This window comes from Rhea americana, unplaced genomic scaffold (genome assembly GCF_003343005.1).
Source record: "Rhea americana isolate MKP2758 unplaced genomic scaffold, rheAme1 scaffold_439, whole genome shotgun sequence".
NCBI classification, from domain to species: domain Eukaryota; kingdom Metazoa; phylum Chordata; class Aves; order Rheiformes; family Rheidae; genus Rhea; species Rhea americana.
Genome location: NW_028186578.1, coordinates 242,962 through 265,532, shown reverse-complemented (window position 1 = coordinate 265,532; position 22,571 = coordinate 242,962). Strand labels below are relative to the sequence as shown.

At 43.0% G+C, this 22,571-nt stretch overlaps 1 protein-coding gene across 1 annotated transcript; it reads left to right on the top strand.

The window, feature by feature from the left end:
• Nucleotide 1: 1 nt before the first annotated feature.
• On the top strand, nucleotides 2-22,571 carry YTHDF2 (YTH N6-methyladenosine RNA binding protein F2; the record flags this gene model as incomplete). Its single annotated transcript, XM_085315740.1, has 5 exons — nucleotides 2-41; nucleotides 443-522; nucleotides 4,912-6,498; nucleotides 7,101-7,151; nucleotides 21,635-22,571. Coding segments are annotated over 5 exons (1,782 nt in total), but the record flags the coding sequence as incomplete, so codon positions are not given.

Below are 22,571 nucleotides of genomic sequence, written 5' to 3'. Positions count from 1 at the left end.
CGCGCCGCCGCGCCAGAGACCCAAGGGCCAAGGCAACAAAGGTGAGAGCCGGGGGGCGGCGGGTGCCCTGCGGGGCAAGTGGCGCCTCGGGGGGCGGCCTGGGGGCGGGGGGCAGAGGGGGACGGGGGAGGCCGGGAAGGGTCCGGCCGCTGCATTTCCCGGCTCTACTCTCAACTCGCAGTGACTGAAGCGGCCTGGAAAAAATTATGAGCTGTGAAATCAGCCGTGGTTTCTGGGGCTGGGGAAACTTTCTGGTTCGCAGGACGTTAGTCTGCGCGTCGGTGAGCGTTTCCTCTCTCCGTTGGGTTGAGCGTGGTATATTCCAAGGCACCGGGGTGTAGTTATGCTATAAGGCCTGTCTTTTAARTACTTTAAATTGGCAAATGTTCACGTTTGGATTTATTTGCAGAGTTATTTCTAATGCTCTAACTCTCTTTCTCAGTGCAAAATGGATCTGTGCATCAGAAGGATGGGTTAAATGATGATGACTTTGAACCCTACTTGAGCCCCCAGGCCAGGCCGGTGAGTAAGAGTGCCAGCTAATGGGCAGGACTTGCCAAAAGTCCCCTGACTTCCTGCTGCTCTCTAGCTAAGGCAGATTTGGCATCATTTTTGTTCTCTCTCTCCACTAATTGTATTTAATGTTTGCCAGCTTTCTGTAGCAGTGAGGGTAACATCCAATTTATCTTTGTGTGTCTCCAGACAGAAACTACCAAACATCAATAGGCTGTGGGGTGTTAGGTGTAAATGTTTAATAACTTCTCTGGGTGTAAGGACTTCCTACAGTTAGAATTTAGCTCATTTTTTCAGTGACAGGAATTAATAACTATCTTGAAGTTACCGTTTCTGATCTTTCAGTTTTACTGTTATGACACAGCTTCCGTGCTTGTTTCTGGTTCTTTGTACTATAAGAGCAAATACACTGTATTGCATTGTGAAATTTCTCAGTAAAATGCAGTAATGCTCTGGAGGCTTTTGGAGGATGCTATCAATGTTCTTATCTTTATCAAACTGAAAATGTACATCATGGGGTTTTCTCTTTTTTCACCAAAAAAAACCACAGAACACAGATATGATAAATGCTCTAAAGACTTTTTAAAAAAACAATTAAAGCTGAGCTGGAGTTTGTGATTAGTTTCTGAAAATCACACTTCCAGATACTTTTCCTCTTAACTTTTTGTTTAAGATTAGCTGCACTGTTAACTGTCATCTCTTATGAGCAGTAGGAGAGTGACACACAACAGATAGAGTTCAGCTCATTAGTTATTACAAATAAACATTATAGATAAACATCTGTAGTAAGACTGGAGCATTTAGTTCATTCTGTTGAGTCCTTTTTCTTCTCCAGTTGTGATTAGTTTAAAAAAAAAAAAAAAAAAGCTCTTTTTTTTCTTTGTCTGTATTCTTTTCTATTGTTTCTATTAGTCAATATTTTTTTTAATAGTTGTGGCGTTGTTTTTTTCTTTTTTTGGAACCCAGGAACAGGTTTCCATCTCATTTTACTTTTCAACAAGTGTGTTTCTACTTTGTGCTAAAAGTATAAAAGTAAATATTTTTCAAAGTCCTGCCAGCTCTTCTGTAATCTCAGAGTTCAGCCTGTCAATTAAGAACACTTACAACATTTATCTCCCTAAAAAGCTACAAGCCTACCTTTGAGAGTGAGAGAGTGTGATTTGTTTCTTAGGACTTGAATAAAACAAGGTACTTTCCTTGTTCTGCTCATTTGATAATGTTTTTTTCCTGTCCTAGAAATTAACATTGCCAGTTTCTGGACTCCTTTTGAACATGGAAATATTTCATGCAGAATATAGTTTTATTTAAATCTCCTAAATAGAGTGAATGTTGTTATAATGTTAGAAGTGAAGTGTTATTTTACTCTATTTTGTGTATTTAATAATAACTTTTAAATATTTGGTTTTTTCTTCCTGTGTGTGTCACAAACTGGTAAAAATATTAAAGAAATAAAAAAGAATGGGGGAAAAAAAAAGTGATTGGAGCATACCCCAGGAGGTACAGCAGGGGTGTTACTCTAGAAATCCATCAAGAAGGAGGTAAAATGCTTTGCTAACTTTGAATGAAACTTTAGGGTGACTTTATCTTGCTTTCTCACTGTGGTGTGCTGCTTTTCTGCTCTCATCCATATTTTCACACTTCATATAATAGAGAACAAAAACCAAGGACTCAGTCTTGAGGTGACCATGATGTTGCTGAGCCAATAAGCCAGGCTCCTGATATATATACATATATATATATATATATGTGTGTGTGTGTGTGTATACATACATACATACATATATATATATATATATATATATATAAAAATATAAACTATCAAAGATTACAGTACTTTTCTGCAGATGGTGGAGGGAATTACAGATAAGACTGAAAAATGAATTAAATGCATCCAACTGCTATAGAGTGTGGGAATATTTTTGAAATTACTTTGTGAGTTATCCACATAAACTAAGTGGATAATGGTAACTAAGTCGCAAGGTTTCATGGTTCTTAATTCAAGGGCTGCTATTTCAGGTGCAACTGTTACTAACTTGTCAGCTTAGTAAATGAGGTTACTGTATATTTGAAAGCTCAGATACAAGGCAAGTGATTCTTAAACAATTAAAAAACAAACAAACAAAAAACCCTCAACAGCAGCAATAACCAAGCCCAAACACCAGTTCTAGTCTGAGGTGGAGAGGTGCAGAGCAATAGTGAATTTGAGGAAATAAATGCAAAAAGTCTTAGTCACTGGAGAGAATTAAAAGCTGGTGAAGTTCTATTTGCATGATAATCAGTAACTGTGTCGGTTGTGATGCAGTGTAGCAGAGCGAGGTAGCACGTTAGCAAAGTGTAGTTCTAGAAATTGAGGCAGGTAGCTAACAGCAGTGGGCCTGTCTTTAATATGCTTTGAACTGATGGTTCTCAACTGCTAGTTAACTGTTGTGCTCCTTACTTATTATGTGAGTATGGCTGGTGAATATTCCACAGATGGTACCTTAATGTAGTCTGTATTAAGCTAGCTCTTGAAGTTAAACACGTAACAGCATAGAAGAKGTTTTAGAGGTGACGAGAGACCAGATTTTCCTCTGACGGTGATGTGCTTTATGCATTTTAAAGGAGAAGCCTTCAGAGAGAAAACTCKGCTTCTTTGTCTGTTAGGTTCAGGTTTTAAGTATAGGCTGGTATGTGCATATTCCATTAAAGCCAGTTTCCATGGGAGTGTATTCAGTTACCCTTAAAATTGATATTATCTTTCAACGATACTTTGTTAGTTTAACTTTTTTTTTTAAGTTCCTTTATTTGCATTACAAATTACCCTTTAGAGTCAATGTAACTGTTATGATGCAGACTTTTGGACAGATTGAGCCCTGAGGACTGTTCTATTGGTTTAGGTTTTGCAGGACTGAGTTCCTGAATTATTAAAATTGTACCCCTGATAAGACTTAAGTTTGTTTTGTTTTAATGTTTTTTTTCCTTTCTTATCTGGGAAAACAGAAAGGTTAGAGAGAGTATCTGAGTTTTCCTGTATTGACATTACAGAGTGCCACAAAAGGCTTTTTAGTGTTTAAGACGACAAAATAAACTTTGTCTCTGAAAACATTAGGTTGAATAATTCCTGTTAATTTTTGTAAATTTGGAGTTAGATATAACCTGTTGTTTTCATTTAACTCAGTGGGAGGTAGAGAGGCAGAACTGCTGTTTCTGTAGGGTGCCAGAGCCATCTTGAGAGCCTCCATAGATTTCAGTATGGCATGAAGTCCTTTGGGAGCTGCACTTGGCACATGAAAACATGATTCAACGAAAAATGGAGTAGAGCCTGCTGCAAGCCAAGCTTTTAAATGGGAACTGAACCTGACTTTCATTTCGTCTGCATTGGGTTGGCATGCAAGTTGCTATATAGCACTAGGGCTGTGTGCACACAGGTTCAAATTACTAGATGATAATGTCCATTAGTGTGGCTTTAACAACTCCCTGGAGGGAGCATTGGTCTGAATACAAAATGACAGATGTTTTTCATGTAAGGAAATCTTAGTGATGTCTGAGAGTCTCCTAATTGTAAAATTAGACATTTGTTTTCATAACCTAAAGGATACTTGAATATTAAAAGGGAGACCAAAACATGGAGCAAGTTTTCCTTTCCAAATTTCAAGCCTGCTTTCATGTGCTATTGTCTTTGCTGTGCCATAAAAGGCTCCTATTGAAACAGTATTGATTATCCCCCATTTTTCCAGTTATCTTTTAGTATGTGCTTGCTGTACTGGAGCTGCTTGTGTTTTGAGGATGAGATTTACATCCCTGTTTGCTTGCAGGTTCTTGGAATATTTTTGAAGTCTGAAATACTAAATTAYGTGGATAAAGCCATCTTCATGGATAATCAGTTTAAGGAAGTGACTTGCAGTACAGACAACTGGAGGCATTCATGATTTTGACAGTATACTTCACTGGACCTTTTTCTCGTGTATTCCACTTTCCTCTGCCTCTTTCCCCTAAAGCCTCTATCAAACAAACAGCAAAGTGTGGTTTGATACATACATTACCCAGGCAAGAGAAGCCCTCTTTTGTATTAGATACTGAAAGTATRTTTTGTATGCTAGATAAGATATTGATTCTGTAGCCTGAGCAGGAGCTCTGAGGCAGTTCAGCATCCAGTCCCATATCAGGCATCAGGAACACAATGCTTTCTCATCTTAGAATGAGAAGCTTGTTAAGCCTTTGTGTTTAATCTTTCTGGCAACGAAGCTGTTTTTAGAGTACTTCTAACAAAGGAGGCGTTTCAAGGCCAGGCTTGTTTATCTGCCCAGCCCTAAGGTAGGGAGGGGTGGAGCACAGGAAGTCTAAGATGCCTTTTATTCCTGGTCCCTTGAAATTTGTTCTGCTTATTCTAACTATTCAGTGCTTATTTTTATTTTGCAGAATAATGCATACACTGCAATGTCTGATTCCTACTTACCAAGCTACTACAGTCCATCCATTGGATTCTCCTACTCCTTAGGCGAAGCTGCCTGGTCTACGGGGGGTGACCCACCCATGCCCTACCTAACATCTTATGGACAGCTGAGCAACGGGGAGCCTCACTTTCTCCCAGATGCGATGTTTGGGCAGCCAGGGGCCCTTGGCAGCACTCCATTTCTCGGGCAGCATGGCTTTAACTTCTTTCCAAGTGGGATTGACTTTTCAGCTTGGGGAAATAACAGTTCTCAGGGACAATCCACTCAAAGCTCTGGATATAGTAGCAATTACGCTTATGCCCCTAGCTCACTGGGTGGAGCCATGATTGATGGACAGTCTGCCTTTGCCAATGAAACTCTGAACAAGGCTCCTGGCATGAATACCATAGACCAAGGGATGGCAGCCCTGAAGTTGGGCAGCACAGATGTTGCAAGCAATGTCCCAAAAGTTGTTGGTTCAGCTGTTGGTAGCGGATCCATTACCAGTAATATTGTGGCATCTAACAGTTTGCCTCCAGCTACCATTGCTCCTCCGAAGCCAACGTCCTGGGCTGACATTGCTAGCAAACCGGCTAAGCAACAGCCCAAGCTGAAGACCAAGAACGGTATTGCAGGTTCAAGTCTTCCACCGCCTCCAATAAAACATAACATGGATATTGGAACTTGGGATAACAAAGGGCCAGTGGCAAAAGCCCCTTCCCAGGCCTTAGTTCAGAATATTGGTCAGCAGCCAGCCCAGGTGTCCCCCCAACCYGTGGGTCAGCAGATCAATAACAGCCCACCAGTGGCACAGGCTTCAGCTGGGCAACAGCCACAGCCACTGCCCCCACCGCCACCGCAGCCAACCCAGCTGCCTGTGCCACAGCAGGCAGCTCAGCCCACCCGCTGGGTTGCACCTCGTAACCGTGGCAATGGGTTTGGTCAAAATGGAGTGGATGGTAATGGAGTGGGACAGTCTCAAGCTAGTTCTGGTTCTGCTCCTTCAGAACCGCACCCAGTCTTGGAGAAGTTGAGATCTATGAATAACTACAATCCCAAGGATTTTGACTGGAACCCAAAACATGGCCGGGTTTTCATCATTAAGAGTTACTCTGAGGACGATATTCACCGTTCCATTAAATATAACATCTGGTGCAGTACAGAGCATGGCAACAAGAGACTGGATGCTGCCTATCGCTCCATGAACGGGAAAGGCCCCGTTTACTTACTGTTCAGTGTCAACGGTAGTGGTCACTTCTGCGGAGTAGCAGAAATGAAATCTGCTGTGGACTATAACACATGTGCGGGTGTGTGGTCCCAGGACAAGTGGAAGGGACGTTTTGATGTCAGGTGGATTTTTGTGAAGGACGTTCCCAACAGCCAGCTGCGGCACATCCGCCTAGAGAACAACGAGAATAAACCAGTGACCAACTCCAGGGACACTCAGGAGGTGCCTCTGGAAAAGGCTAAGCAGGTGTTGAAAATCATTGCCACCTACAAGCACACCACCTCCATCTTTGATGACTTCTCACACTATGAGAAACGCCAAGAGGAGGAGGAAAATGTTAAAAAGGTAAATTATCTGTCTGGGTGAAGTGCTGCGGGGYGGGAGCTGGAGGAGGGCTACTTTGCAACAGGCTAAGTCAGCAGGCTGAAGGCATGGGTTTGTGAAGAAGCTTGGTAGGCAGCAGTTTGCTTCTCGGCTAGCTGTGTGCTTCCRGGCAAGTGGGTGCTAGTGTCCTGGCAGCGCTGTGTGCGGAAGCTTGCACAGACCCTGCCTGTAATCAGCTGCCCTTCAGGTGCTGAAAATMTCAAACTTCCCTGAGTACCATATTCACCAGACAGATTAAACATTTATTTTTACACTATTGTCAGCACTTAGATAAGAATGTTGCAAAGTAAGAGATTGGTGGGGGCTTTTGGGGATTTTCAGAAAATAGAGCTGGGTCTTTGAAAGGCTGTTAATCCACCCCCTACCTAAAGTGGGATCAGCATGACAGCTGTTTTGCACCACTTGTAAAACCTGCAGTGATGGCAGTTCCTGTCCCTCCCCAGGCAATCTATTCCTATGCTTAATTAYCCTTCCTGTTAGAAGGCTTTGTCTAATGCCCAACCTAAATCTCCCTTGCTGCAATTTAAGTCTGTGACTACTTGTCCTTTCTCCTGTGGACACAGAGCAGGTCATTCTGTTCCTCTTGGCAGCGAGCTCTTATGTATTTGAAGCAGGTAGGCTGTACGCTCCGTTAGCACTGCACAGCACTGCGTAGCATGGCATGTGAACTGCACCAATTGCCTTCCTGCAACTGCACTGTCTTGCCACTTGGGTCCATCAGCTCAAAGCCTGCTGTGATCATTGGTTTAACCGGAGGATTGCAGTTTTCAAAGCATTCTTTGTAGCAAATTGAAAATTCTACCCAAACTCTGGAATTAATAAGAAATTCAGTGACCTGTGGGCCTTGAATTTTTTTTAGATGCAGCTGTGTGCTGAATTCACCTGTAGCTGACCTTCTCCACAATAGGGATCTTGCTTGTATTTGATCAAAACAGTAATTACAAATTAGCATTAGCACAGCTTTCTGGTGGTTTGCCAAGTTTTCCGAGGATCTCTTTAGTCTTAGCAACAGGGAATTTTCCACCCAATAGCTGAAGAATTTAATCAGGAGCTGCAACCTGCTTACCATGACAGTGAACACAATTTTTAATTTTTTGATATATATCTTAGTGTTGGCTGTGTTAATATTATAACTGGTATATGAAGATAGTCACGCTTTGCAACTGATACTCTAGTATGTGTAATGCTTGAAGAAAATGTGTAAGGGAGCATGGAGATGAACAGTTCCCTTAATTTGTGTAGAACTGTYTTGATTTTTGTGAGAACCTGAATGTTCGTGTGAATTCACATCCCAGAAGTTTTTCGCTTGATATCCAGGCTATATTGAAGTGGTAACTGAGTAGTAATAGAGACTTCAAATGCAATGAGAAATCATTATTAATTACAGGATGTCTTAGGAAACACAACTGATGTGCTCTGTATCTGACTTGTCAGGAGCAACAGGATTTGCAGTGTRAGAAAGGGACAGATCTTGGTACAGTAGGAGCATGCAGGGACTGRGTGAGAAAAGTTCCTAAAGGGCAAGTAGAGAGTGGGTAGAGGGAAAGAATAATACTGAGTAAATGTAAATAGGTAGAAGGAAGAGGAGAGATGAGTTGGAAAGGCCAGAGAATAAGGTGACAGACGGGTGATCTCTCTTGCAGGGAAGCGTCTGTATTTGCAATTGTTTGTAATAGCTGAAAATTGGTAAGATAGTAAAAGCATGACTTAATTGTCTTATATTAAAAAAAAAGGAAAACATCTTTCCTCATTTTTCAATCGTATTTTGTCATCTCCTCCTCTGCTTTCTTCAATTTMTTTGAGATGTGTTAGCATATAAAGGTCAGAAGTAGAAATAGTAGCTGACAGACATTTAGTGCACCAGAGCCTTCTTTCTAAATGATGTTTGAGTTGATTCAGTGTGGCACTCAAGTGCCAAAGCAGTTGATTAGGAAAACGTTTATCCTTTCAAAGGGAACTTAGTCATATGTCTCTGGAATTCATAGGCAAGCAAGGATTCCTGTAGATATAAAACTGATGTTTGCTTTTTACTATTGACTCAGTCTTTGTTATACTTCTGGGCCCCTGCCCTGTAACATCCGGTGTGGAGGAAGTGACTTGGTCTTTCTTTCAGCAACAGCTTGACCTCTTAGACCGCTCTCTGATGCAGCCATGAGGATGCTTGAGGTTTCTGTAACTGCTGTTTCAGGGCTTCATTGATGAGCAATAGTTTTTGCTCAAGGAGAGGCTTCTGGGATTTTGCCCTGTTGGGCTTTCATGGAGTGAACACTGATGGTTGCCTTGGGATGGTAATTGGCAAAAACAAGCCATGTAGTGCCTGCCTTGAAGCACCTCAGTTGGTCACCTGAAAAAAAATCACAAACCAGAGTTGGGGCACCGAAAGGTTAAAATGCTGTTCTGGCAGCAGTTAATGGTGCAGACTCCCTGCCTGTGGTCTGTCAAGCTCCTTTTATGTTGGGGAAATCCTATTGCTACAAGCTCTTTGTCTCTGCCACTAGTCTTTGGATGAGGGTGATATGTTAATGTTCTGCATTCCTGTTCCTTGAAGCTTAAATGTCTCAAGGTTTGGCTTGTTTTGAACTTCTAGCAAGCTACAGTTGTTTCATTTGGCTCRGAACTTGCCTAAACCTTTGTCTGATTTGCAGCTTTATTCCTGCTTGCTACCCAAGCAGATGGACAAGCTCTTGTGAAAGTCTGGGAACTCTTGACTATTCTTTTAGATTTATTTCTTTAGAATTCTTTAAAATAGTTCCAAGAAATAATACGAAAAGTGCTTTGTTTAGTGTTTATGACACTCCCTTTGGCCAGTGAAGGGAAGTTAAAAGAGTCATGTTGAAAACGTTGAAATCATGCCCTTAGTTGTCCTTTTCTGTTGCCTGTGCCCTTCTGTGCTCTAATCCTCAGAGGCTGATCTCCGTTTCTTGGGAGCTTCTTGTTTTGYGTTATTAATCCTTTAAAGTTTGCATATTTTCTTAGCCAAAACTGATGAAACTGATTGCCAAGTACAATGTTACCTGAGCTAGCTTAAGTMTGTCAAAGGTTTCAAGAAGTTGCTCTTGAGGTAGAGCATGTCACTATCTTCTTCCATGTTAAGATTGCTTTATCTTAATTAAAAATCTAGGTCATAATAGCACATCTCTATTTCTAGGAATTTACACTGAGGTCAGTGTAGAAGACTTAGTAGAATTACCTCAGATCTATCTTGCATGTGGAAAGTAAAATCTTGTATTTGCTTTTCTGAAGAACAAGGTATGCAAAAACTTGCACTCTAAAGGGAGCTTATCTTGGTTCTTTCTCTCTCCCATTGCCTTGCAAGGGCTTGTGGTACTTGGCTTCTTGCAGGCACCGGGGATTTTTAGGAAGGGCTTTGCATTAAAATCAGTTCTGTCCTGTCCGTTTTGGGGGCCAGAGTGGCCAGTGGTCATGTTTGCTTTGTGGTTGATAAGAGGTGTTTTGCAGAGGGTCTTAGGTAGGTATGGAGTCAAGATGAACTGTGCAGGATTGATTTGCATGCTGCAGTATACCAGCCTCAAAACAGAAATGTCTGATCTGCCAGATTGGAACTATTAGTTTCCAAGATGTGCTGCATTGTGTCTCAGTTGATGCTGTCTGCTGATTAAAGGAGTATTAATAGTGGTAAGTGTCACTGCCCCCTTAGAGGGTGTGATTTAAGGACAAACTAAGTGGTGTCATATCAGACTTATTTCAAACTAGCAGGCTATTGCATGGTCACTGTTGAAAGGGAATGTTTTCTGCTATATTTTGCAGAGAGGTGGCTGTAGTTTCTGGGAGGAGAGAGCATACTTTCAGAGACTGGAATAGCACTTCTTTCTTCCTCTCTTACCACCATCCTGGCTAATGCTGCATGTGCTTTTGGTTTTACCACATTCAACAGGATGTTTCTGACTGTAGGTGAAGCAAAGATTTGGTTTCTGGATATCGCATACCTAGGCAAAAGCAAGCCTTTCCTATGATAGTAGGGGAATAGTGCTTGCACTTGCACAGTTCCTTTCATCCAGYGATCCCAAGGCTATTTGCTCTCTTTCTGCTCCAAATACTAACCACAGAGAAGTTGATTGATGTACCAGGACAGAATTTCCTTGCTGTGAATACCCTTTGCTGTTCTGTAACGCACATCTTCCAGTTTAGTTCCAGGTCTTTTAAATCATATATGTGTGTGTCCATGCTCATATGTCTGTTGTAGTTCAGGAACAGAGGAAACATAARCTGTACTACTTGTTCTAGTAGTTTATTACTAGTTGTTCGATGTACTCCATGCTTTGTGCTTAGGATACCTTTAAGCCAACACAGCGAAGCAGTTATGACATTCACATGTATTTTTRGTTATGTTCTAGCTCTGTTTAAAGGCAGTAGAAATGGGGGAGTGGGGGTTCATCTTGCTGTAATCAGTGTTTTCTGCTGCAGGACAGGAGAGTATGTTTCCTCATCTGTAAAACAGGAATAGCTGGAAGCCATTTCACTGCAGCTAAAGTGGAAGTTGAGTGGTGAAAAAACAAGCCTGTTCCAGTTTCTCATAGCTGAGTCTGTGTTAATATCTTGTTAGCAGTCGTTTTAAAAATAATGTTGTTTAAAGTCAACTCACTGCTTTTGAAGTTGGTCTCTAGGAGCTGTCAAGATGAGTAGTTTTAAAATTGTTTCACGAGGACTGGTAATCGGCTTCAGAGCCTTTCATCTSTAGGTCACTGGGTCAGATGCAGTGCGGGCTGAGAGTGAGGAGAAGATACTGCACCTCTTACAGGTATGGCCCTGAGCAAAGGGGGTTTCTGTAAGGTCCTTTTGTTGTGAACTTGGTACCAACTCCCTTGCTGGCTGCTTGGTGTGGGAAAAGCKTCTGGCTCCTCCTGTCATCCACCTTCTGCTTCAGGGTGTTGCCTTCACCTTGGCTGAGTGAATGCAGCCCTAAGTTGCAGAATACCCTGATCTGATACAGATATGTTAATGCATTCATTCATCTGAAACCATTAGTATAGTCATTGTGTCTTAAAAAAAAAAAAAAAANNNCCAAACAAAAAACCCTCTTTGCCTTCTGTAACAATTGAGTTGAAATTGTGTGGTTGGCTAATTCCCTAGAAACAACATGGAGGTTTTGGTATGCAAGAAGGGCATGTGTAAGGTGCCATCAGTGATGATATTTTTAAAGTGTTACAGTTAACTTGCTGACACTGAGGTTAATAGCCCCTGACAGAAGTGTTGTATTTCAGGTTATTTGACTACAGCTATTTCTCCAGGAAAAGTAATTCTCCTTTGAAGCTGGGTGGGTGTCAGCCATTTTGTTTTCTGAAAGCAGGGTGCATCGGGACGTGGGTAATGCTCCACTGCCTGGATTTTCTATCCAGTGCAGAGGTACAATGGGTCACAAGACATGGCTTAAAGCTGATTAGCATCCTAGGAAAACTGCAGAAAAGCGTTGATACGCATACCTGGCATTTGTGCAACCTAATGGGAGCAGCTTCATGCACAGYGTTCCTCGCGTGTTTTAAACCACGCTGCAATTCGACATTTCTATCTGAAAGATGTTGCTTTCTTTTTGCATCTTCTGTAAAGTGTTATGTGGCAGGTATTCATTTGGGAGACTTTTCTTTCTGTACTGGGTGATCATTTTAGCTGCAACTATTAGAACCCTCTCTTATTTTCCTGGATGATCTTGTTTGTACCTGGTAGTACTTGTACTTTTCTATGGCTTCATGAGTTAATAAACTGATTCCTCAGTGGTGCAAAATGCTGGATACTTGCCAACTAAAACAGYGCCACTCTGCTTTTACTGTAGCAAAGTTATCCAAGGAAGTCTCGGTTAACAAGGATTGTCATTATCCGAGCTGATCACTAGAATAGAGACTTGATTGTAGCTCTTTCCAGTGACTAGCTGCCCAGTGTGAGGCTTTTTAATTGAAGTATAAGTCATGTTATAGTGCATTTGAGCAGTTAATAATAAAGCATTTGGATTTTGTAAGCTGTTTGGAAGGAACTTTGGAAATGAAGACTGCATTTCTGGTTCCATACTGTTAGAGTTTCTTTTCTTAAAAGGACAATGCTGAACTAGTTTTGCTTAACTGCAAGCTCTTTCTTGTAATTGAGAATCAGTGTAGAAAACGTAAGGTAAAATCTAAACTGTGTCTTAGTAAACGAAAACTTTCTTTTGCTTCTAATCTTGAAATTAAAATACTGTTTTAGTTTCCTTCCTTGTATTTATCCATACAGATTGTACCACTTTATCAGCTCTACTACTTATAAAGTGATGCCATCTCCTATAAAATGATTTCAGAGAATTTGTCATTGTTTGCAAGTCTTTAAGAAATCATGAAGTCCTGATTGTCAGTCCTATGTTCTCTTGCAAACCCTTCCGATTTTGTTTTCAGCTGATGCTCTTGATGTGTTCAAAGAAAAAAAAATACATATATAAAACTGTGTTCCAGTACATATTGCTATGTGTTCCCTTTCAAATATCAGTGAAATGAGGGTACACACAAAAGGCTCTAGAGAATATTGTCTTTTTTACTTGGGCTTGTGAATTGTCTCTTCTTGGTTAACAGAAATGGGCAAATACAGTCCTTCTTGCCCTTTTATTATGCAGAACATTRTGTTTTTTTTCTTGTGGCAAAAGATATTTATTCTGTCTTGTTTGGGGCTGAGGTGGTGTTTTAGGCCTCAAATGCAAGAACAGCTGCACTGAGTCAAATTATAAGTCCATGTAGTCTAATATTGTATCTCTAYTGTGACTACTGGTCTCTGGGTAGAAGGAGCTAAACCACGGGCTGGCACGGAAGGTGGTTTGCCTGCCTTGTGAGCCCGATCGTGTGGACCCTAACTTTGATTCCAGCTTCCCCCAGTACTGAGCTCTCAGCCCTCGCTCGCTGGGCTGGGGAAGGATCTGCAGTGAGAGCTGTGTCTGTCTACAGCACTTGCTGCGTGGTGTACGGGAAGGTGAGAGTCTTCCTCTCAGATTTCAGAGTATTTGAGCTGCAGATGTGGACATGCAGAGAGGCACTGCTCAAGCATCCTTGCTCACTTTTCTACGTAAAAAATCTCTGTGCGCCTCTAACAAAGCGGTCAGGAGCAAATGCCTGTAAGGGCAGTGCAAGCRTGTGTGTTCATTTCCAAAGGTTTTCCTAGCATTTAACAGTTTGTAGCTCGGGAACTTCTGGACCCAAAGGATGCATCTTTGTGTTTAACAACTCACGATTTCCCTTGTCCAATATTTTGATGTTGTCTTTGAGCATCCACAAGGYCCTGTAGTGACAGGTTATATAGCTTGATTATGTGTTGTGTGACAAACCACCACCTTTGGTGTATTTTGAATCTGCCACCCGCCAGCATCATGTGATGCCCCGTTGTTCTTCCAGTGCTGGAAGAAGTGGTGAACAGCTGATTTCAGTGTACTCCGTGCCTTGTACATCCCTTTTCGGTTATTGCTTTTCCAGGCCTGAGAGCTGTAGGTGGTGTTTCTGCAGATGGAAACCCTTCTGTAGCTTTGGTCAGCCTCATTGCTCTTCTCTGACTCCTTTCCAGTTTTTCTGCATCCCTGCAGAGATGGAGAGGAGCAGAGTTAGAAGATAGAGGTGCAGCCTGGGTTTGTGTAAAGGCATGATGATAACGTGTGTTCTGTTCCAGATCATGTTTACTTTTTTGAATGTAGACATTTTCCTAGAATTAACAGTTGCAATCTTGAGCTCATGTTTCTGAATATTAATGGCCAGTTTGGAGCCTTACATCTTGTACATCAAGCTAGGACAGTGTTTTTCACGTGTGTCAGTTGATTTATCTACACTGAATTTGGCCTGCCTGCTTGAATGTTCAGCTGCCTTTTCACACAAGGTGCTTCTGCATTTCTTCACAGTTGGCTGCTATTTTTATTACCCTGAATAGCTTAGTATCATCAGTAAACTATCACTTTATTCACTCCCTTTTCTAGACCTTTTATGAATATATTGAGCCACAAATTCCAGTAAAGCTCCATAGGTCACCTGCATGCAAGTGTTCAGTCCTTAGCACTGCACTTTTATGGTGTGGCAGAGACTGGAACAAATGCATTACTAACTTTACAGCTGTGAAGATCTTGAAAGTGAGGGTACTTCACTTTCCAAATAGTTGTGGTACAAATTTTCTGGTGCTAATATTTAGTGTCTGAGCTATGAGCTATCATCTAAGAGAACCAAAGTCATAAAGCACAATTCATGTGACGCACAATGAGGATGAACACTAGTCTGTAGGGGAGGGGAAAAAAAAGCACCTTGCTATATCTGGTGTAGATCAAATCTCTGGCTTAGTTCTTGGAGGAGCCCTTGGTGAATGCTGTTAACTGTTCAGTGCTACTCACTTCAACTCTCATGTCAGCTGCTCCCRTTACTTTTATCGATGCTATTAGCTTGCTTTCTTGCATTGTGAAGGAAAGCCAGCTTCTTCCCTTACCTCACTGTGGTGAACCTGGTCTGTGCACAGGAGCTGCTGACTGCATCAGCAAGCTGGGATGCAGAGACGAGTGGCTTTTCGGAGGCTCTTGTTTATGGGTAGTGTTAGCTGTGATAAATGGAAGAGAGCAGTCAGGTTTCCTGCTTGTACCCTTGCTTGCTCACTGATGGTGAAGTTGATGATTTTCTTGTAACTTTACAGATGATAATGAGAGAAAGCTTGTAGCAAAGTCACTAAACTGGGCTTGGGAGCCTGCCTTTTTGGTTTTCCGAGCTGTCGCAAATGCCAAATACGGCAAAACTTCTCATCCCATGTAGTGGTAGGAAAGAACAAAGACTGATATAAGGCAGAGAGGAATTTTTTTTTTTTCTTCTCAGCGACATGAAAAGACACTTGTGCAATTGTCTTGCTTGTGCAGCAAAACCAGCAAGTTTAATTCCATTCCTTAGYGGGAGTCCAGTCATCCTAGCATGAAATGCCACTGGAAGTCCTCCCAGGCTGCTTTGCATTGCCCTTGTTTCTAAATATTCATAGTTGTTGTTAGTTTATTTGCTCTTCTGTTTATTTTGCAAGTTTTGCTCTACAGGATGATGACTCTCTACAGGAGAGTAATTATAAATGTTTCTGGGAATAGGTCTGCCTTCATGCTATCAAATGTGGTATTTTGAGCAGGAAGATTGCATCAATTTTGATGATGCTTTGGAAGATTTGGGGGAACGGCAGTATGCTTACCAGTATCTGACAACTAGAACCACCTCACTTGTATAACAACTGCCTCAGAAAGAAGGTCCCACTGTAGTACAGATGCTGTTTGTGTCCTTTGTATCCTTAACTCCAAACTGGTTGTTCTGATATGGATGATGTGTGATTTAAAATGCATGACCACTGTGGTGTTTATGTTCACAAATGTTAAGGCAAGTTTTGCTATGTTTTGGCTATACTTCAAAAATTACATCTTATTGTTCCCTATTTATTCTGACCTCATCTCTCTCTGACTACATGGTCAAGCAGTTGGTGTCTAGTAAAGCTGTGGTGTGCTCAGGTTTTAAGAGGAAACCAGAACTTCCTAACTGCCCAGCCATGCATGCTCAGTGCAATGTTAGGACATAGTCTGGTGCTTCCTTCCGCATTTGACATTATTTGAGCATCCTCGTCCCTTTCTGTCCTGTCCCCCCAGCAAACAAATCCTGGTGGCGAAGTCTGAGTTGCAGGTGCTGCCCAAGCACAGTTGTGTCCCTGTTTGGCTTATGTTCTTATCAAATGATGCGAGTTTGCTCTTTGGAGGGGGGCTTGTATGGATGTTTGGTTTTGCTTTGTTAGGTTTTGATTAGGTTCTTGGTTGCAAAAGCAAGTCTTCCTTGCTCTGACAAGGACTTTATTTGCTTATCTTCTTTCTTGATGCTAAGCTCTGTTATGTGAATGGGAGGTAGGATAAAGACTTCTAACTATAGCCAGACCACTGTAACTGATGATTTTAAACAACGTGGAGCTAGTATCCTGTCTCCTAGATGGGACAGGCTGGAATATAGCTTTTTGCTGCAGCTCTGCTGGCTTGCTAATGCTCACAGTAGGAAAACCTTGTGTTTGGTTTGTAAATCAGTTAAGACTTGAGACTGTATGTGGAGTAGATAAGCATAATAAGAAAGTGATACTTCCTGTCCATCATTCGTGCTGACTTGTAACCATGCTTTAAGCTGATCTTGCTGGGAAAGCTGTGCTGGATATGTCTGAGGAAACATTGCTGGTGATGGACTGCTGCAGCTTCTTATTCTGAAGGCAAGTCAGAAGTCTGTCTTGGACACACAGGCACGTGGAAATCCAGACATGTTATTTTACTTTGCTAGAATTGTATACAACATGAAACGGGAATCTTTCTTGAGAGGAGGGTTCAAAACCAAAATGCTGCACCGTTGCAGCAAGTGCCGTGGGCTGAACTGTTCTGGCGAGCGYGGTGTGAGCAGCCTCAGTGAGAGCTGCAAGTGCATTTCTTAAGGTTGGATGTCTTTGCCTTTTGGGGAATGATCCTGGCATAGCATGGACCACACTCTAGTGTTGTTGGCTCCTGATGTTTGGAAATCAATGTGTTTTGCTTGTAGGACTGGGCGGTTTGAAACCGAGACTATGCTTTGTGGCYGCCTGGTTTTTCAGGCTGCTGTGCTCCAGATCAGACTGGACCAAATAAACCCTTGCTGTAGTTTGTGTGTTGTGCAACTGGGAATCATGTTCTTGGTTCTTCTGCAGGCTTTGATTAGTCTTTCATTTCTCTATCTGTAGCGTGGAAATAATGTCCTTACCTTTACCTTGGGAATTATTAAGGCTGAATGTTGTTTCTTAATCAAGGTAAGAGCCTCTGAACAAATGTGTAGCAGCGTTATCACCTATTGTCATCGTTTCTGGGTACAAACTCTGAGCTCTTTGAGTCTTTTGTTGTTGTTGGCTCCCCACAGTGTGACTAGATAAAGTAATCTCTCATCAGCCTTCTCCACTAGCTTGTTCAGCTGCTATTATCAGGACCTGGCTTGTGACATTGCTGCAACCCCCTGGGGACTGCAGTGACATGACTGAAGTGGATTAAGCAGGATGATTACAGAGGGCTTCTATTTACACAAGCTAGCCTTGCCTGAGCTTGGTGCCTCTAAACACAGTGAGCCCAGAGACATGCTTGCAGTGATGTGTGGGTGTCAACACTTGATTTGAGCAATGGTATGCTTCTTTCTAGTCATCACCGTATCACTTTGCACTCCAGCCATTTCAGTGCTGCAGCGTTCTTGGCCCTCTGGTTGCTGAGGGATTTGATAGATGGAGACAGCAGTCCGAGCTGGTGTCTTTTTTCGTGCTCCTCCCCCTTAGATCAATAAGGCACGGCCCAGGTCTAATGAAAAAGGCAACTGAAGAAAATGTAACACTTTTTGACAGGATCTGTTTGCYCTTCAGGGACTATATGCCGGAGCAAAGCCCAAAACATCGGTATGTGCATGCAGATGCTAACTACGGTGCCTTTTCCTGGCTTTCCCTTAGCTGTGTGGGCTCGGGGTTAACTCCGTCCCCATGCCCTTGAGATCAAAGGAGGATGCACAGGAGGGATGAGCATCTGCAGCATTGTTAGCCTTTGACATCAGTCCTGGTAGATGCATTTGCAGCTCTGCTGTGATGTGATGCTCGCTTCTTGCCTGACCAGTCCTTAGGGCCAAGATATTTTTGTGAGATCTGCTGCAATTGGGGTGGCAGATTAGATGGTGTAAAAATCCCCTAGGCCTTGGTTTTACCCCCACTTTCTTCTCATCTAGGAGGAGTTGCAAGAGAGCAGCTGTGAAGCTGCCAGCAGAAGAGCAAGCAAAGCAATATTGAAATTGGTGGAAAGGAGAAGCTGTTACTTCCCTCCCTTTTGAGTAATGGCAGCAGTGTCCTCAGCGCTGCGTGCTAAACCCAGACCCCAGGCAGGTGCGAAGCAGAACTTTTGGCATGCTGCCTAAACACCTCCTGGGGTGGAGGCTTCGCCTTGCATCATGCCATGCCCTTGGCAAAGGGCAGGGCAGGACTGCATTGAAATAAGCCCCTCCAGAGCCCTGAGCAGGTGCTGTTAGATTTCATGCTGCATTTTTCTACGATAAACTCTTGAAGGGGCACTATTTGAGGCATTGATGGAGAGAAGTGGGATAGTACTGCACTGATATTTCAAGGTTTTATATTGAAAAGCTGAAGACTTAGAATACTTGATTAAGAGAAGTTGCACTCTAATCCACCCTGAAATTGAGATGTTCACTCATGTCTCTGATCCTCTGATAGACTTGAGGGCAGGAGCACAACTATTCTAGYCTCTCTTCGAAGGTGCTGTCTTCTGTTTTGACATCCTAGGATTTTTTTTTTTTTTKGGGGGGGGGGGGGGGGAGGGGGTCATCTCTTACACTCAGGCTTAGTCGTTTTTCTGGCTCCCTGCTTTTAACCATCTACTGGCCTTGGGAGCAGCTTTGCCTTCGCAGCAGGGGAGAGGCGCCTAATTAGGCTGGTGGCTGAGCTCCATCTGCTCAGCTGACTGGGTGAAGTGCTCAGCAGGGACTTCAGCCACCATCTGCAGGCCAGGCCACTCTCCTTTGCCACTGTAGGAGAAGGGGGCGGTTCGAAGGCTGTGTAGTCCTGGCAGCCGGCTTAACCCACGTCTGAATTGGGGAAGATGGAGGCATTAGCTCAGGCAGTTGCAGCTTCTTCCCGAAAGAATGCRTCATGTTGCCATCTGTCCTTGTTTAACGTAACATGCTGGCTGCCGAGCCAGGCAGCAGAGAAGGAACAGGGCTTGGCAACTTCATTTTGATTTGTGGCTTTCCCTGCAGCATTTGGTTTTCTTTATGCTCCAGACTAGTTTTGCTTCCCACCATGGTAGTTTTATTTTACTTTTGGGTGGTGGTGTTTTTTTAGCAGCAAATGGCACCTGCAATAAATTTGGGCAGGCTTATGAGAGAAGGAGAGAATGAAATAGAGTTACATGGGGCAAATACTCTTGAAGAGAATGTGTGGTTTAGCCTAATCCTTCTCCCTGTAGAGTGGTGTGTGCACTGTATCATAYAGAGCTCTGTTTCCTTTTGTGCAGAAATGGAAGTAGAGGGTGACTAGGCACGAAGCAGTCTCTGCTTCCCAGCAGACGTTCGGCTCATGCAGAAGAGCTGGAGCTGAAGTGATCCTTGGGTCCTTGTATGCAGGTGTCAAAGTCTGGGGGAACACATTGTTTCAGGTTGGATACAAGACCTCCCTTTTTGGGAAGGTTGCTAATAATAGCTGGCTACACAAGCTGTTAGTCCAGGATGGAAGCTTCTAGTAGACAAMCCCTTGCCAGATTTAGCAGTGGTGGCAGAGGACTCTGCTTCTTTCAGGAATCGACACGCTCGCCAGCGAGATGCCAAGGAGGAAGGGAAGGTGCATGGCACTGTGCCGTGGCAGACTTGCCAGGAAGTATCCTGAACCGATGCAGCCGGATTCGAGTTTATCAGGGCCTGACACTGCCTCTTTTTYAAAGTTAACTTGAGGAAAAATCCAAATTGTCTCGTGGGCACCTAATGGAGGCATTGTTTTCCTGTGGAGGYGGGTGTGGACTTGGCATATCTCAGGGCTGTTTGTGGATGCTGACTTGGGCGATCAGCTCGTTCCCGCACTGAGCATGTGAACTACAGCCAAAATGTTTTAGTGCACTTCACGYGAGAGATTGCAGGGACTTGCCTGTGCTTGGAGAAGATGCAGTTAAGAGGCAGGGAGGAGCAGCAGCAAGAGCCCTKTAGTCGTTGACAGGTTTTATTTTTGAGGTGGTGTCATATGATCTGGAAACAGCGCTCTGAATGTGGGCTGGGCAGCATTTCTTAACCCTTTGGGAGAGTCTGGGCCCATTTCTGGGCAAAGCTTCTGGGTTTTGCTTGGGTTTAACAGAGAAGACACTATGCAGCATGGGGTATTTAGCACTGGAGATCATATAATAACCCTTGATCTCTGGGTGTGTTTGGTGCTGTGCTGTCTGTGTGTTTTCAGTATGGTGTAAATGCTTGTCTGGACAGAGCGTTCCTATAGTTGTTGGAGGATAGATGGGATGTGAATGAATAAAGAGTGGCACTAGTCACCGGGAGACCTGTGAACCTGTTGAATTTTGGGGTGAGATGCAATCAATAGGTTTCAGAGTTAGCAGTGAAGCTGTGCTCTGATGAGTGAAGCTGCTGGTGGCTGGGAGCTGTTTCGTGTACTCTGTAGATTGAGGCAGACATAATTACTCCATAGGTTTGAACTGCGCTTTGCTCTGATGCGTTCGTGGGTGTTCAGGTGAGGTYGCGGGTCTGAGAAACGCCAGCTGCGGCCCTGGGGAGCCGACTCTCGTTCTGGTCTGGCAGGCGGACGGACAAAGGCAGAGCTGCGCTGAGGGCTCCAGCGTCCCGYTCTTGCTTCCTCTTTCCTCCTCCCCGATCTCCGTGCTCTGCCTGATCCTCACAGCACAGGGATTCCYGTTACAAAAGTGCCCAGTGTCACCTCCAGCACAGAGCTGTCTCTTCTCCTCACTTCGGATTCCCAGGCTGCTGGTGCACCCAAGACGGAGCTTGTGGGTGCTGCAGATCAGTGCCTAGAAGTAGGAAGCCTTGTTTTGTCACCCTCCGCTCCCGGTCCTCACTGCTTGGAGCTGCAAATTCAGCAGTGACCTAGACTAGTTCCCCCCCCCCCTCGCCCTTTTCACCAATTCTTTCTTGATTTGTCTTTAATTTTTTTCTTCCCCCTTCTGTTTACCTTTGTGCTGTTTAACCTCTAACYTGGAAAAGTTTAGTGATGTCTGTTTGGGGAGATCCTTTAATGCTGATCGCACTTACTACCTGGAAGACGTTACTGTGAGCAAGAAGAGAGGAAAGGGAGGTGGAGCTGTGGTAGCAGTGGCCCTCCTGAAGGGGAAATAGGATGAGCTGATAGACCCAAGTGATGCAGTGTAATACGTAGTCACGTCAGCTGCGAGCAGCTGCAGAACCTCCTTTGCAAGGAGAAATACTGTTTCTCAGGCTTCCCTTGCTCACATGGACCAGGCTTCTGTCACAGACTCCACATGTTGAAATGCTGATGTATTAAAYGGGTGAATAAAATTGCTTTCCCACTTAGCTGTGGTAGCTTTGTAAGAGCTGCTCTAAGCTAATGTGTTTTTTTTTTTCTTTTGCAGGAACGCCAAGGCCGTGTCAAGTAAAAGGCCATCCCTCCCACAGAGACTGCAGCAGAGATTGCATCCCAGCTATCTTTCAGAGAGAGAGCGAAAGAAGGAAGAGCAAAAAAACATCCCAGAGAGAATTAGGACTTTTTTTTTAATTTCATTGACTTCAAAAAGACTCTTACAAACTTGCAGTTTAAAAAAAAGTATTGGAATTTCACAAAAGACATAGGACTTAAAAAATAAAAAAATACAAAAACAACAAAAAAAATCCCTTCTAGATAGAATATAGGTAAAAAACTGTCCCCTTTCTTTTGGCTTTGGTTGTGATTTCAGAGCATACGCTTTGTTTTTTGTCTTTTTACTATGTTTTTTTGGATTTTAAAGTCCGTAAGTGGCATATGCCTTTTTTTCTCTAATTTTTAAACCCTGCCGCTTCCCTTCCTTCCACCCCTTTGCGCCTCCTTCCCCTGGTTTTGACATTTGCACTTGGAACACCGAGTTGTAACATCCACCACAGAAAGTGGAATAGCTATTTTCTTTTTTTCTTCCCCCTGGACTGGAAGAAGAGGAATTCTACAAGAATGTGGGGTTTTGGCCTAAGAAGAATTGAATGGGAATTGTCCACAAGGTTGTGTCTAAAGGTGGTTCATTTTTCTCTGACCCTTTGTTACTCAAAAGTCAAGTACTAGGAGTCCTAAGAAATGTTCTGTTCTTGTGCATTATACAGATTACAGATTAAGTCTGGGTTAATTTGATTTGAAAGCTGAGAACAGTGGTAAAAACTTGTTTTGTTTACAGGAAAATGAATTCTGGACAAAAAGAAATATTGTAAAATGTGTAGTGAATATGTTTCTTCAGTTTCTTGTTAAGCCAATGAGGAATGGGCGTTGCCTTTCTTTTCACCATTAATCACTTCTCAATAATAAACGTGAGATCCTGTTGAGCATCA